At 46.0% G+C, this 16,453-nt stretch overlaps 1 protein-coding gene across 2 annotated transcripts; it reads left to right on the top strand.

Annotated features, from left to right (window-relative positions):
* Window positions 1–3,467: 3,467 nt before the first annotated feature.
* LOC118216975 (putative RNA-binding protein Luc7-like 1) lies at window positions 3,468–14,022 on the top strand. Of its 2 annotated transcripts, XM_035398669.1 has the most exons (11): window positions 3,469–3,690; window positions 4,749–4,815; window positions 6,127–6,221; window positions 6,941–7,039; window positions 7,419–7,529; window positions 7,825–7,968; window positions 8,203–8,379; window positions 8,876–8,964; window positions 9,205–9,234; window positions 11,988–12,311; window positions 12,884–14,022. In XM_035398669.1, exons 1-10 carry the CDS (start codon window positions 3,688–3,690, stop codon window positions 12,265–12,267), a joined length of 1,095 nt encoding a protein of 364 aa, XP_035254560.1. In that variant the 5' UTR covers window positions 3,469–3,687; the 3' UTR covers window positions 12,268–12,311; window positions 12,884–14,022. The 2 variants fall into 2 exon arrangements, with proteins under 2 accessions (XP_035254561.1, XP_035254560.1); XM_035398670.1 differs by lacking the exon at window positions 4,749–4,815 and having other exon boundaries at window positions 3,468–3,690.
* The last annotated feature ends 2,431 nt before the right edge of the window (window positions 14,023–16,453 follow it).

The following is a 16,453-nucleotide window of genomic DNA, read 5'->3' as shown; positions in this document are numbered from 1 at the left end:
GATAATGGTAGAGGTCTTGAAGCAGGCTGGTACGTGGCATGTCTCCAGTGAGGTGTTAAAAATGTCTGTGAACACCGGAGACAGCTGATCGGCACAGCTGCTTTGCGGGGGTTCTGTCTCTTGAATAGCCTATTAACGTCCCTCTCCAGGAGGGAGAGAGTCGTCATTGTGATAGGGGAGGGGGAGGGGGCCTCTGAGGTGGGTGATTGTAGAGAGGCCCGGACCCCTACTGAGATGGGGGAGGAGGAGCTGGTGGTCTGGAGCTGGTGAATGGGGTCACGGGGGATGGTGTCAGGACTGTCCCATTGTCTTTCAAATCGGCAGTAGAACTCGTTCAGGTCGTTGGCCAGGCGCAAGTCATTAGTGGAGTGGGGGGCTTTCGGTTTGTAGTTGGTGATCTATCTGAGGCCCTTCCAGACAGAGGCCGAGTTGTTTTCTGAGAACTGCTGTTGGAGTTTCTCAGAGTACATTCGTTTAGCATCTCTCACCGCCTTGCTAAACCTGTATTTAGACTCTTTAAACTGGTCCTTGTCCCCACTCCTAAATGCTTCCTCCTTTGCCAGTCTATAGGGAAAATATAGTGATTAAAATTGAGCCATTTGTTGAAAGGGAGAACGTTTCCTTTCCCTTATATTTCAGCGATCATCTATAACATAGACAACAGACTTAATGTTTGGCTGGAGCTCAAAGGAAAAACCTGTATCCTCTATTTCATTCACAACTCATTGCGTTATACGTACTTTGCACTAGCAGCCGCGCCACCATGCAACCTGCCCCTGCTGAATTACTATTACTATGAATTATTATATATATTAAAGCTGACTGCAACTCTAATACAACCAACATATTAATTCGTGGAGATGCACAATACCCTGAGTGACCAAAAGCAAGGCAAGCACAGTCAGAACATCACATTAATTCCAGATAAGGAAAGGATTTTCTTCCTACAGACATCCTGATATGAAGTATACAATTCACATTTATTGAGTTCTCTGGGCTGCATGTCAGAGTGACAGGGTCTCTTAATTTGGAAGCAACACATTAATTTACTTATTTATTTTCCTACTTATTTACAAACATTTACTTACTTACTTAATTGCTGTAAAATGTGGTGCATGGCCCATGTCTTTCTATTTGTCAAATGTTGCAGTCCGATCTTCAGAGCCCCTCCCATTTACAGCAATTGCATATTGGGATCAAATCAAATGCAAGAGAAAAATGTGTCTGATAAATACAAAGTTAAAAGGTCAATAGGCCTACAATTATATGGCAATGCATGTATATTGCCATATAATTAAAAACTGAATACATAAATAAAAACTGAATAAATACATTTAAACTCATCTGCAAACATGTTCATTGTTGTACAGTAATGGATAGGAGAGTCATTAACTGACTGAGGGCTGTTTCCAGGGATGCACTCGTCCAGCACATTGCTTGCCATCTGTTCTGTCTGTGCTCTGTGGTCAGACAGGTCTGCCTGGGGCCTTGTTTCCTCTGTCTACCTCAGCAGGTATGCCAAGCCCCCCCCCCCCACTCCCTCACCCCCCCCCCCCCCCCATGGCTGAAATCCTGCTCTATGGCTCCAGCAGACTTCAAGCCCATCAAGCTCTATGATCGGGGGGGGGGGACAAAGCAATAATATGCTTGCAGTGGGGACCGGTTTACTGTAGGAAAGGCCAAAAACTGGCTGGCTGGGAATGTATCACCTGCTGTCCTGCTGGTACCTGCCAGATTCAGTTGCTTAATGAGCCATTTACTCTGTCTATCCCTTCCCTTGAATGATCTCCTTTTTGAAGCAAAATACAACCATAACAAAGGTTACCTTTTTCGAAAACCTGCTTATCCGAATCTCAAGTGCTGTGCGCTTTCAGGCATTGAGTTGACTGATTTACCTTTTGTTGTCCTAGCTAACCCACCAGTGCTGTATGTGGCGGTAACACACCCCATCGACAATAGCATTTCAAATGTAAGCAAAGAAGCAGCTAAAGAAACTGCGTCACTATGGGGCCGTTAAAGCAACCCCTATTTGTGCTGTGGAATCTGGCGAGACACCCCTGAATCGCAGACAAACAAAGCCTTTACTGGTACATTGGAGCAGACGAAAAGGATGTTATTAATGAATAACAAAGGGGTTGTTAATGAATGTTGAGAGTACAATACATTTGAATGTAATGGTATTGAATGGAATATTAAAATAAAAATGAAAGAATATGGACAATTTTTCCCAACCCCTACATTACATTATATTACAGGCATTTAGTTGACATTAAGTATCTTGCTGTTACGGCTGCAAACAGCCACCATACACATAGAGAAGCCGACACCCAGTTTGTACGAGAACTAATATTTATTTACGGACAGGAAACAGGTTACAGCCCACAACTAGGAGCACAGCCCAGCTACGAGGCCTGTGTGCTCCCCTAGCAGGAGTAAAGCGAAGTGACCAATCAGAGAGCATCACCTCATTGCTCCGTGCATAGGTCTCCCACAGGTGAGTGCAGTTCCCTAAAACAGACGGACCAACCATACAGATTTGGGCAACCATTTGAGGCAGAGGGGTGTAACACTTGTTTAAGGGTATAACAGCAGGGTCCTACTCAGGAACCTGTGACCTTTAGGTTACAAGACCATTTCCTAACCGATTATGCTACACTGCCACTTATATCTAACTAACTGTCTGTGTTAACACAATTAATGGCAATTACAATTGAATTGCAGTTACAAAGAAGCGAAGCCAGACGGAGTTGTTTTCTGTTCAGACTCAGAAGCCATATTAAAAAGCGCATCATCTACAAAATCAAGTTGAGATGATTTACTGTTAGAAGCTTATGTTTCTATTAAGAATACATTGATTAGGCATCAATATACATTTTAGTTGGGTCCCAGCACATTTTAGTGTAGATGGGAATGACAGTGCTGATAAAATTTCAAAGAGGGCCCAGCATTCACGAGAAAATTGAATATTACATTGCAAAGTAAATGGGATAATGAAAGTAAAGGATGGAGATACTACAACGAACAGAAATCAATTAATGTGAAGCAGTTTAAAGGGAAGTGCAGAAGAGAAGAGGTAGTGTTATTGAGGTTTTTTGTTGATACAGGGCTCAACCCTACTTTTGATGGGTAAATGTAATTCATATAAGTGTGTGGAATGCAATGTCAAATAAAATGCTGAACATGTATTTTCGCTTTGTACAAAATATAAGACTGAGAGGAAAAGGTTGAATCAAAGCTTGGACAGGGATGGGACTTCAGAGGGATATTAGGGTGGGAGATGGGATTTGGGAGGTCAGTAAGCGACTTTTTTTTGTTTTCTTAGGGGTACTAGGTTACTGAATAGAATTTAATTTAGACATGATTTAGACAAGAACAATTTAAGTGAAATGACGTTGTACCACACACTCTACAGTAGGTGGGAGTATAAACGTTGGTTTGCGATCACACAAAAAAATCAAAGAAGAAGAAGAATTTTCCCATAATCCGTATGGGACGGAGGTGGAGGAGACTTCCGGTGTTAGAGGCGAACGGATAATTAAAACTTAAAATTGGTTATAGTCGAAGAAGTGCAAGTACTTTTGCATGTTGTATACTACATTACCCAAAGTTGCTATAGTTAAGTGTGCGCAATGTCGGCCCAGGCTCAAATGAGAGCACTGCTCGATCAGTTAATGGGGACTGCGAGGGATGGTGAGTAGTTGTATCAGATACAGTACTACTTCTAGCGTTTGGCTAGCTAGGAAGGTTTAGATTTCGCACTAGCTTGCTCGCTATATGAATTGATGTAGTCTCGTTACTGTCTTTGATCAAAGCGGTAAATTAAGATGTGGTTGTAGGCCTGCCTGATCGTCTTAATTCTGGCCTTCTTAAACGAGGGGCAACGTTAGCGTAAGCGTAGCAGTTGGCTAACCTTCGCTAAGTGAGCTTTTGTTTGTGTCCTGAAATTCAGACCAATGCGAGGTGCCTCTCGCATAACGGGCTGCTTAGCTAAATAGTATTTTGCTTTTTTTGTTTACATGTGTCCGGTTGTGCACGTCAGGGTTTAGAACGATATTTTGTCTTTTTTGTAACTATTACGTTAGCGACCTGGCTTTGCGTGAAGTGAAACTTCCGGTTGTCTGGGCGCCAGGGCGCAAGTTATCAAGCCCAAGCGTGGATCTTTGAAACTACAATTGAACTAACCATGAAAACAAAGCAAATTTGTGTCAGCCATGCCTGAGTTTGGTTAATATGTTTAATTAATAAATGTTTAACACCTAATCGTGCAAGTTTTGCTGTAAAAAAATAAATTAAAAAATCTATCCAGGACCATATTTGAAGTAGTTAAATTTGACACGGGAATATAATACAGGAAGGCAGTACATACTACTACTAATACTACTAATGATAATAATACTTTTGCTGTTGAACATTTTAGTTGCTTTATTGTTGCTACAAAAAGCTGTGGAATACAGGTTTCATCTCTGTTTCATGAGCTTGGGAGATTTCTGGGTACTGCAGAGCATCTGTCCATCTAGCCAGCTAGCTAGCTAGATAGCTCGCTAACCTCATATCTTTTCACAGGGAATTGCTATTCATCAACATGATTTAATACTCGTACTTCACATTATTGGCTGGCTAACTTGTCCACTGCATCTAACATTCCTCAGGCTATTCTTTCTGTGTGAGAAACTGTAATTAAGTTGAATTGAAAGTGCTTCCCATACCCATGTTTCATGCAATTGTGGCCCTTTATTTTATTTGTAAAGGTTCAGTGTATCTTTGCCAGCCTACTTCAATCTGCAGGGGAGTTACAGGCCTCGTGTTCATCGAGCCGTGAGTTACAAGTCATTTTTAAAGCTGTTATGGATATCAAAACAATCTGTCTGTTTTTCCGAACCGCCATTTTAATCCCCATTAAAACCCATGCATTTAAAAGGGGGAAAAGGAACTGGGAAACAGCTGGAGTGTTTGCAGCACTGCTGGAGAGTATGGGGATACTTGCAGAACTTCAGCTACGGTGTGTTTCTGATGTGTTTCCGCGGTAACACATTGTCCTAGCGACAGGAGCCCACCTTTGACCTTGACACGCTTTACTCTGACTCCCGTCACTCCCAGACTCCTCACCGCAGGTTTGCAGAGGAAAGCTTTTCCTTAAATAAACTTCTCAGCAAGAGGTTTGAAATTCTTCAGCTGAGGTTTCGAAGACGCAGATGGGTACTGTATACGCGGAAGCTCACAGTGTGTTTCAACTAACCTTATTTGGTTGTTTTTTTTTTGTTTTGTTTTTTTTCTGTGTTTCTAAAACCTCTTCAATGTTACCTTTATTTTAGGGTTCCCACCCACCAGTGAACAATATTTAGCCTCTTCCTTTTGTTTTGTGGGGCCCCTGAAATACCCAGCAGAGCGAGGTTGAACTGAGGTGGAGGCGAGGCGGTGGCAGCTCACCGCCCGCCTTCGTCCGTCATTGGCTGACGTCCAGAGTGCGGAGATGCAGGGCTGTCCGTCAGCACAGGCCCGGCCCCCTGCTCTCCCTCACTCCTCTGCGTGTCGTGTCTGAAACGTCAATCACGTCACGTGGCGTAAACGCATCACAAAGGTCACCTTGGCGACTGTGATTTGCACCAGCCCACACACACACTTTAAAGATGACAGTCCTTTGCTGTAAGCCATGTATGATGATTGGTTGTTCACTGTGATAGGCATGTAGCTCAACGGTAGTATTTAGCTTTGGCGCACTGTCGGGCTACCCACAATTCATTTTTTCATCATATTCAAGTGTTTGAAATGAAGTTTCAATGCTGTGGTTTGTTTTGGGAGGCAGCTGCAACTTGCAGATAAAACTTGCATCTTAAACGTTGGAGTGCTGACGTGTTTAATGCGTCCCCTTAGTTATCAGGCTGGAGTGGAGTCCTCTAGCCTCCATCTCCAGCGGCCGTTTCTGTCATTTGCCCACGTTCGTTTGCGTGCAGGCTGCATCATGTGTGTAAAAAGCGAGAGAGGGAAGGAGAGGGGTAAAGTGCGATAGCGGCGCTCCAGGTTCAGTCGATAGAGGTTCAGTCCCCCACCCCCACCCGGTTTGTTTTGAGTGGTTGTCCCGGGCCGCTGGCTAATCCGGTCGTTTTTTCTCGGCTGCTCTTTTTCCAGGCGACGAGACTCGGCAGCGGGTGAAGTTCTCGGACGAGCGCGTCTGCCGGAGCCACCTGCTCAGCTGCTGCCCCCACGACATCCTGTCCGGAACGGTGAGTCCTCCAGGCCCGGGGCCTCGCTAACGTCCTTTCGTTCCCGCCGCGGGCTTCAGCGTGGAAACTTTAGCGGGAGCAGCTTCAGCGGTACCTCGCGTGTTGGTACCGCACCAAGAAAGCCGCGTAGCCGGGAAATGCAAGAAATCTGGACGATTTGCTCACTCGTTTGCTGTGTCATCTTGGCGTGCGTAAATTCAGAATGAGCCGCGAGGGGAAATTGTTCTGGCCGCTGTCAGGGTGTGAATGTTACTTCTGCCCAATTGATGTTAAAATGCGCAGTGTACTTTTGTGTTTTGAGGACTCTGTGAGTAACGGTGTGTTTTTGGAACTCTGTGAGTAACGGTGTGTTTTGGGAACTCTGTGAGTAACGGTGTGTTTTGGGAACTCTGAGTAACGGTGTGTTTTTGGAACTCTGTGAGTAACGGTGTGTTTTTGGAACTCTGTGAGTAACGGTGTGTTTTTGGAACTCTGTGAGTAACGGTGTGTTTTGGAACTCTGTGAGTAACGGTGTGTTTTGGGAACTCTGTGAGTAACGGTGTGTTTTGGGAACTCTGAGTAACGGTGTGTTTTTGGGAACTCTGTGAGTAACGGTGTGTTTTGGGAACTCTGTGAGTAACGGTGTGTTTTGGGAACTCTGAGTAACGGTGTGTTTTTGGGAACTCTGAGTAACGGTGTGTTTTTGGGAACTCTGTGAGTAACGGTGTGCTTCGCCTCAGCGCATGGACCTCGGGGACTGCCCTAAAACCCACGACCTGGCGCTGCGGGCCGACTACGAGATCGCCTCCCAGGACAGGGACCTGTTCTTCGAGCTGGACGTGAGTCATCGCGCCGGTCCGGTTTCCACGGCGCTGTCGTGCTCCGACGCTGGCCTCGCTGGCCTGTCTGAGCGCGCTCTGTTCTGTGAGAATGAGCCTTACCCACTGCAGCGATTCCCACGCACAGGCTGTACCTGGGCGGGTCACCCAGTTGTGTCACACCCGTCCAGATATGTATGGGGACCTGTTTTCATTTTTAAAAAATATATATATATTTGTTCACAAAACGTGTGTCCTGGAGAATCTGGAATTTGTTCATGCACTCTTCCAGTTGTGGAAAATGAGAAAATTGCTTTATTGTCCTGGAAAACAGTTTGTAGTGTAATGTGTTCTTTCCTCTGATAGGCTCTGATAGGCTGTGTGTCCTTACCTCTGATAGGCTGTGGATCACTTGGAGTCCTTCATTTCGGACTGCGACAGAAGAACAGAGCTGGCCAAGAAGCGCCTGGTTGAAACTCAGGAAGAAATCAGCGCTGAAGTGGCTGAGAAGGTGTGGTAAATAAAGTTCTCAGGCTCCCGTCGTGCACAGAGGAGTTTGTGTGTGTAGTGTATGTATGTATGTATGCATGTCTGCGTGAGAGTGTGTGTGTATGTAGTGTGTGTGTGTGTATACATGCACATGTGTGAATGTGGGTGTGTGTGTGCGTGTAGCATGTAAGTGTACATGCGTGCACGTGGGCCTCCCTCTCTGACCCGCCCCTCCCTCTCTGACCCGCCCCTCCCTCTCTAACCCACCCCTCCCTCTCTGACCCACCCCTCCCTCCCTGACCCGCCCCCTCCCGCAGGCGGAGAAGGTGCACGAGCTGAACGAGGAGATGGGGAAGCTGCTGGCCAAGGCGGAGCAGCTGGGCGCCGAGGGCAACGTGGACGAGGCCCAGAAGGTTCTGCAGGAAGTGGAGAGAGTGCGCGGCAGGAAGAGGGACGCGGAGGTACGAGGCCCCGCCCCCTGCTGCTGAGCCCGGTGGGGGGAGTGGTTAAAACATACTGCAGGCTCACCCTGCCATTACGTTTTTAAACCTGAACTGAATGAACTCTTCATTGATTTCCCATGGGAAGTTCAGCATATTGAATCTTTTGAGCTGTGTATAGTTAATAGCCTGTATAAATTGATGGAACAGCGGTTTTTGTGATGCAGGAGGTGTTCTTGTGTTTCTCATCCTCAGGACGAGTACAGGAACTCCATGCCCGCCTCCAGCTTCCAGCAGCAGAAGCTGCGCGTGTGCGAGGTGTGCTCCGCCTACCTGGGTCTCCATGACAACGACCAGCGGCTGGCCGACCACTTCGGGGGCAAGCTGCACCTGGGCTTCATCCAGATCCGAGAGAAGCTGGAACAGCTGAAGGTACTACAGGGACAGCGTGGGCCTTAATTAACCTGCTGATGGGACTGTAGACCCCCTGCTACAGGGACAGCCTGGGCCTTAATTAACCTGCTGATGGGACTGTAGACCCCCTGCTACAGGGACAGCATGGGCCTTAATTAACCTGCTGATGGGACTGTAGACCCCCTGCTACAGGGACAGCATGGGCCTTAATTAACCTGCTGATGGGACTGTAGACCCCCTGCTACAGGGACAGCGTGGGCTTTTATTAACCTGCTGATGGGACTGTAGGCCCCCTGCTACAGGGACAGCGTGGGCCTTTATTAACCTGCTGATGGGACTGTAGGCCCCCTGCTACAGGGACAGCCTGGGCCTTTATTAACCTGCTGATGAGACCGTAGACTCTCTGCAACAGGGACAGCCTTGGCCTGTGTGAGTGTGTGTGTACGCACGGTCCTATGTGTGTGTGTGTGCGTGCGTGTTTTCAATGAAAAAAATGATTTCTCTGTTTAACCAGAAAACTGTAGCAGACAAGCAGGAAAAACGGAATCAGGAACGTCTGAAGAGGAGAGAAGAGAGGGACAGAGAGGAAAGGATGAAGAAGAGGTGGGTAACCGTAGCCATGAAAGAGACCATGAAAAAATCTCATAAATCTGTTCAAAAACAAACTGATAGATAAAAAAATGACTAGTTATATTTGTATTAGCATTCAGTGTGCAGCCTTCGCTGCACAGGGGGAGTATTGGATTTTGGGGGTTCATGGCTTGTGTGAGCGATGTGTGCAGATCCGGCGTAAGCAGCATTAGAGCCAAATCCTGCATTTTGATCGTTGTGTTTCATTTGCAGGACACGATCACGGAGCAAAGAAGACAAGAGGTGGGTCTGTGTCTGTCTGATTGTGTCTGTGTCTGTGCCTGTGTCTGATTGTGTCTGTGTCTGTGTCTGATTGTGCCTGTGTCTGATTGTGTCTCTGTCTCTGCCTGTGCCTGTTCCTGTGCCTATTTCTGTCTACATATCCATAAGCTTTAGTCCATAGATTAATACTATGTTTCTGTGCTTCTGAGGACTTGCTGGCACGCACTTTCTGTTGCATTACATTCATTCTGCAGGCATCCTTTTCCAGGGCGACTTAGTATGTAAGGAATGTGTGTGCATGAGTTATGAATGACAGTGCCAGACCTGGATAACAGCATCCCATACCAATTGCATGGGAGGCTGGTGCCAGAGTCAAGGGTTAGTGCTGAGGAGTAAAGGGTTATAGCAGTGAAGAGTTATCACAGTGGTAGTGAAGGGTTATAGCGCTGGTAGTGAAGGGTTATAGCAGTGAAGAGTTATCACAGTGGTAGTGAAGGGTTATAGCACTGGTAGTGAAGGGTTATAGCAGTGAAGGGTTATCACAGTGGTAGTGAAGGGTTATAGCGCTGGTAGTGGAGGGTTATAACGGTGAAGAGTTATCACAGTGGTAGTGAAGGGTTATAGCACTGGTAGTGAAGGGTTATAACAGTGAAGAGTTATCACAGTGGTAATGAAGGGTTATAGCACTGGTAGTGAAGGGTTATAACGGTGAAGAGTTATCACAGTGGTAGTGAAGGGTTATAGCACTGGTAGTGAAGGGTTATAACAGTGAAGAGTTATCACAGTGGTAGTGAAGGGTTATAGCACTGGTAGTGAAGGGTTATAACAGTGAAGAGTTATCACAGTGGTAGTGAAGGGTTATAGCACTGGTAGTGAAGGGTTATAACGGTGAAGAGTTATCACAGTGGTAATGAAGGGTTATAGCACTGGTAGTGAAGGGTTATAACAGTGAAGTTATCACAGTGGTAGTGAAGGGTTATAGCACTGGTAGTGAAGGGTTATAACAGTGAAGAGTTATCACAGTGGTAATGAAGGGTTATAGCACTGGTAGTGGAGGGTTATAACGGTGAAGAGTTATCACAGTGGTAGTGAAGGGTTATAGCGCTGGTAGTGAAGGGTTATAGCACTGGTAGTGAAAGGTTATAACAGTGAAGAGTTATCACAGTGGTAGTGAAGGGTTATAGCACTGGTAGTGAAGGGTTATAACAGTGAAGAGTTATCACAGTGGTAGTGAAGGGTTATAGCACTGGTAGTGAAGGGTTATAGCAGTGAAGGGTTATCACAGTGGTAATGAAGGGTTATAGCACTGGTAGTGAAGGGTTATAACGGTGAAGAGTTATCACAGTGGTAGTGAAGGGTTATAGCACTGGTAGTGAAGGGTTATAACAGTGAAGAGTTATCACAGTGGTAGTGAAGGGTTATAGCACTGGTAGTGAAGGGTTATAACAGTGAAGAGTTATCACAGTGGTAGTGAAGGGTTATAGCACTGGTAGTGAAGGGTTATAACAGTGAAGAGTTATCACAGTGGTAGTGAAGGGTTATAGCACTGGTAGTGAAGGGTTATAGCAGTGAAGGGTTATCACAGTGGTAGTGAAGGGTTATAGCGCTGGTAGTGGAGGGTTATAACGGTGAAGAGTTATCACAGTGGTAGTGAAGGGTTATAGCACTGGTAGTGAAGGGTTATAACAGTGAAGAGTTATCACAGTGGTAGTGAAGGGTTATAGCACTGGTAGTGAAGGGTTATAACAGTGAAGAGTTATCACAGTGGTAGTGAAGGGTTATAGCACTGGTAGTGAAGGGTTATAGCAGTGAAGGGTTATCACAGTGGTAGTGAAGGGTTATAGCGCTGGTAGTGGAGGGTTACAGCAGGAGCGGGTGATGCTGGTGCAGGAGGGTTGGAGGGTTACAGCAGGAGCGGGTGGTGCTGGTACAGGCGGGTGGAGGGTTACAGCAGGAGTGGGTGGTGCTGGTACAGGCGGGTGGAGGGTTACAGCAGGAGCGGGTGGTGCTGGTACAGGAGGGTTGGAGGGTTACAGCAGGAGCGGGTGGCACTGGTGCAGGAGGGTTGGAGGGTTACAGCAGGAGCGGGTGGTGCTGGTACAGAAGGGTGGAGGGTTACAGCAGGAGCGGGTGGTGCTGGTACAGGCGGGTGGAGGGTTACAGCAGGAGCGGGTGGTGCTGGTACAGAAGGGCGGAGGGTTACAGCAGGAGCGGGTGGTGCTGGTGCAGGAGGGTTGCAGCAGGAGCGGGTGGTGCTGGTACAGACGGGTGGAGGGTTATAGCAGGAGTGGGTGGTGCTGGTACAGAAGGGTGGAGGGTTACAGCAGGAGCGGGTGGTGCTGGTGCAGGAGGGTTGGAGGGTTACAGCAGGAGCGGGTGGTGCTGGTACAGACGGGTGGAGGGTTACAGCAGGAGCGGGTGGTGCTGGTACAGAAGGGTGGAGGGTTACAGCAGGAGCGGGTGGTGCTGGTGCAGGAGGGTTGGAGGGTTACAGCAGGAGCGGGTGGTGCTGGTGCAGGAGGGTTGGAGGGTTACAGCAGGAGCGGGTGGTCCTGGTACAGAAGGGCGGAGGGTTACAGCAGGAACGGGTGGCGCTGGTACAGACGGGTGGAGGGTTACAGCAGGAGCGGGTGGTGCTGGTACAGGCGGGTGGAGGGTTACACCAGGAGCGGGTGGTGCTGGTACAGAAGGGCGGAGGGTTACAGCAGGAGCGGGTGGTGCTGGTACAGAAGGGCGGAGGCTTTGAGCTGCAGCTGAACCGCTCCGCCCCGCAGGTCCCACTCGCGGGAGGAGAGGAAGCGGCGCTCGCGGTCGGCGTCGCGGGAGAAGCGGCGCTCTCGCTCGCGGTCCAGAGACCGGGAGAGGCGCCACAGACGCCGCAGCCGCTCCCCCAGCAAGGGGCACCGGCACAGCCGCGACCGGGACCGGGACCGAGAACGCGACAGGGACCGGGACAGGGACCACAACCGGGACCACAACCGGGACCGCGACAGGGACAGAGAAAGAGACCGAGCCAGGGACCGCGACAGAGACCGCAACTCCAGACACAAATAGGGCCGGGGGCCGCGCGCTCTACTCACCACACTTCACCAGACCAGGTAAGCCGGCCCAGCCAGTCCTCATCATCAGGGAGGGGTTTGGTCCTGATTTTTTGACTGAATGAATGAATGAATCATTGTATTCATACAGCACTTTTCTGAACACTCAAAGTGCTTTACAGTGATGAGTGGGAACCTCAGCCACCACCAGCGTGTAGCACCCACCTGGGTGATGCGCGGCAGCCATTTTTAAAAAATACTTCTGCGTACAATGCTTTCAACAAGCGTCACCGGATAAGCATGACGCATTTTCAGCTGAAAGGTGTTGCTCAACCAGGGCGTTTCTTGGCACGAAAAGAACGGTCTTTGGTGCTCCACTTCACTGGACCAGTGTTCATTTTTGTGTGCTAATGCTAACTGTTCTTTATTGGTATTGAAGGACTACCAGGACCCCCCCCCCCCCCATACCTGCTCTGGACCCTCCAGCCTCATGGCCTCTGTAGCGGATGTGTATTTTATTTGTCCCTGTTTGTTATTTTGTGTTTATTTTTGCACTCAGAAGAGCAGCGTCATACGTGAAGTTATTTTCTTTGTCGGTTAATTTCTCGTTTGTTTTTCTCTCCTTCCTTCAGGCTAAAGTGAGCGTGGGGTGGGGCCGGCACAGGAGCGGACAATCCTAGCCCCCCTCCCCCCCCCCCCCACTACCCCGCCTCTGCCGTGGGGGGTGGCTTCATTTCCAGTCTTTCGATCGATCGGTTAATGTCATTGAAAAAGGGCTTTTTAAGATCCTCGGTAATTTTGTACTTTTATTAGATTTTAACCCAGAGCGGGTGACCCTTCTCTTCCCGCAGGTAGTTTCATTTGTCACCCGATGTCAAAAAATATCAGCGTTTAAGACTTTGAGGTGCTAGTGCTTCAGTTAAAAATGTCCCCTCTTTCAAAAGGAACAATGTTCCATGGCCTCTTACATAAAGTGAAATCATTAGTTCTTAAAAACTGATGTGATTTTTAAAAGTTCAAGGGAATGCCAGTTCTTCGTAAGGTAATATGCTTGAGATAATGTTCTGTCTAGACTGTCAGTCACCCCTCATTAGATGGTAAAAATGCCCAATTAAATATCATTATAAGCTAGCTGGTTATACTTCAGTAATTACGGTTTTGGTCGGAACAAGGTCAGCGAACACAGACCCCCAGGTTTGAGGCTGGGGACCCCTAGTTTATACACATTACTGAAATGCATCCTATAATGGTACAAAATCTTTTATAAAATAAATTTGTATGTTTCATTTATGTATTTCATGACCCTCGGTTTAATTGTGTGCTGCATCCTGTTCCTCTTTGTTGAGCAAGTGCGGAGCACTTACTGCTACCTTGAAAGTTTATTCCAGCTTATTGTTTTAATTGCATTTGTTTTATTTTTCCCCAAAATAGATTTCATGCCTTTTCTACAATTATAGTTATGAACTACTGGGCCTTTTGTCATCATGTGCAACTGGTTCAGAAGAAATCTCTGAAGTCAAATCTTCTAATTGGACCTAAGTATCCGACTTGAGCATCCATCCTTGTTCTCAGCATGATTGGTTTGAAACTTTGTCCTGAACAAGTTATTGTGGTTAAGAATGTCTGCTACCATGAAACGGTTTATATTGATATTGTACATTTTAACCCCTTTATCCTGTATTTGTATAAGTTTTTTTTTTTTTTGTAAAAATCCTCATTGTTGTTTCCGATGACAAATAAATTGAGAAGTTTGGCCTTGTGGTTCAGACAGGTTTGTGGTTTTGTCTGGTTTTCTGGTTATTTTTAATCTGTAAAAATAAAAAAAAATTGTATTCTGAAACACAGTTAGCGTGCATAAGAACCGGTGTCAGCTTTGGTCCGTTTATATAATACCCTGTTTCCTTGGAGACCGCATCCTGGCTCCGGTTGTCTGGGTAATGGGGTTCAGGCACCTGTGGAATGCAGAAAGCTGCCTCTCGTCTCGTCTGTAATCAGCAGAAGTGAACGCTCATGCCCCTCCTCCCCTCCTCTCCCTCCACTAGCTATCGGTGGCCTGGATTGAATACACACATCCATTCCTGGCCTACGTTGCAGCAAGAGGAACAGCATCCACATACCTGCAGTCTGTTATCAAATCCTGCACTCCTGCCAGATCCTTCAACCCTTAGTCTACTGACTGTCCCCACCCTAAACTGTCTTACTGTCCCCTACCTAAAGGAGCTTACTGTCCCCTCCCTAAAGGGGCTTACTCTCCCCTCCCTAAAGGGGCTTACTGTCCCCTATACACAGACATGGACAAATGTAAAATGTCGGAAGTCTCTTCATATGGTACGGTGAAATTTATTTCAAAAATGAAATATAAATGGAAATTTCGCTCCATGAAGAAATGTTCGCACGGGATGGCAATGCCATTTGGTCACATCACAGTAGCTTGTTTTTGAGTTGATCATGGTTGTAAAACATGAATATTTCAGCGACTTTAAATGCTTGGCACACACTGGTGGATAATGTTTCTGTCTGAGTTCTCCTAAAGAACCAGTGTTTAGTCTGAGCGCTCCTAAGGAACCAGTGTGATACTCATTTGTAAGCTTCGGTTTCCAGGTTTTGTAAATTCTGTCACAACTTTCAAACCATTAGGTCATGTCGACAATACTTGCCATTTTCAGGGATTAATGAGAGCAATGTCTCTTATAGCTCAACAACGCCTTCAGCTCTGTCAGCACAGCATTGTTTGGTGTGATATTCACGTCCCTCTCCACAAATCCGACATAAAAATATACTTTGCATGGTACTCTGTCGCAGAATACCAGCTGCCCCATCTGTTTTTACTTGGTTCAGAGGGAAGTAAATAGCCAGAACCTGTAATCATACTCCTAATATTCTCTGTGTAGTGCATTTTCCAGCGTGCACAATGTTTTTACCTTGCTATGTTTCAATGTTTTGAAACTTTCTTCCCGCTAATGCAATGTGTGTGTTGCAAGTCAAATATTTTGGCTCAGGCAACAAGCTTTTAATGAAGTGTTTATGCGCTTTTAATATATTACATACATTGTCAGACACGAATACAGTCACATTTTTAAAAATCAACCTTAAATCCTCAAAGCATTTCAGTGCCATCCACAACTGAGCAATTATTCACAACATTAAGGTGCAGTGTATCAGCTAGGAAGACTAATATCATCTGTGATGAGTTTTCCTTGAAGTACGTAAAAAAATATGTAAAATATAACAATCTGTCCCATCTGTTGATTTGTATGGGAATACAGATACGCTGTTAGTTTGTTTGAATCAGTTCTTTCATTTTGATTTTGTCTGTGGCAAATATTTCTGTTCAACTAGTGGAAATCCCCTGCTGATTATTACATACCTGTTTAAATATATACATTATTTCGGATTATCCATGGTTTCCAATGGAATATTTACATTAAAGAACACCTCCGTTAAATCTCAAAAGACATCCACCTTCTTTCCTCCCCTGCTGACCAGCGATTCCTACTGGATGTTGATTCCAGACCTTAATTCATGTTTGTTTTGAATGTCGGTCCGTTGTCTTCTGTGCGATTAATTGGGATTCGCGACACATGCATAAACAAGAACAGTCCCTCTTCACTAACATAACCGGCGCCAGGGCTCCCGGTCCCGGTCTCTCTCCCCGGCTCCCCAAGGCACGGTTGCCCAGGAGATCCAAAAGCAGCGAATACGCCATTCCTAAGTGTTGGTTTGGATAGCGTGCTTGTGGGTCTTTATATATCATCAATTATCAGTCCCTTTTCAACAAAACTATTGATTTACAGGTGTTTCCAACAAGGTTAGTATCGCTAACTAAAACTAAGAAAAAACTAGGTGTGAAAAAAACACCAAAAACCGAAATAAAAATAAATATTAGAGCTTTGGAAGAAAACGAACCCAAACAAAAAAATCGCAAACCCACTCTTAAAACTAATTAAACCTTAACTGAAATTGAAATAAATATTGAAAATGAAATAAAATGAAAAATAGTGAAATATTTTAATATTAGGTTAATATTATAGGTTAAATAATATAGGTTAGTTAATGTAGTTTAAAATCAATAGCATACTTATGAATATATTTATATTGATAAATAATTTGGTTGTAATATGAAATCTGTAACATCAATTGACTTAAATTGACTTAAACATAAATACTATAGCATTCTAGAAACCTCTTTGGTGTATATGCCT

This window comes from Anguilla anguilla, chromosome 17, assembly GCF_013347855.1.
Source record: "Anguilla anguilla isolate fAngAng1 chromosome 17, fAngAng1.pri, whole genome shotgun sequence".
Lineage (NCBI taxonomy): Eukaryota > Metazoa > Chordata > Actinopteri > Anguilliformes > Anguillidae > Anguilla > Anguilla anguilla.
The sequence above is the reverse complement of the archived record's forward strand: the minus strand, read 5'-3'. Positions and strand labels throughout refer to the sequence as shown.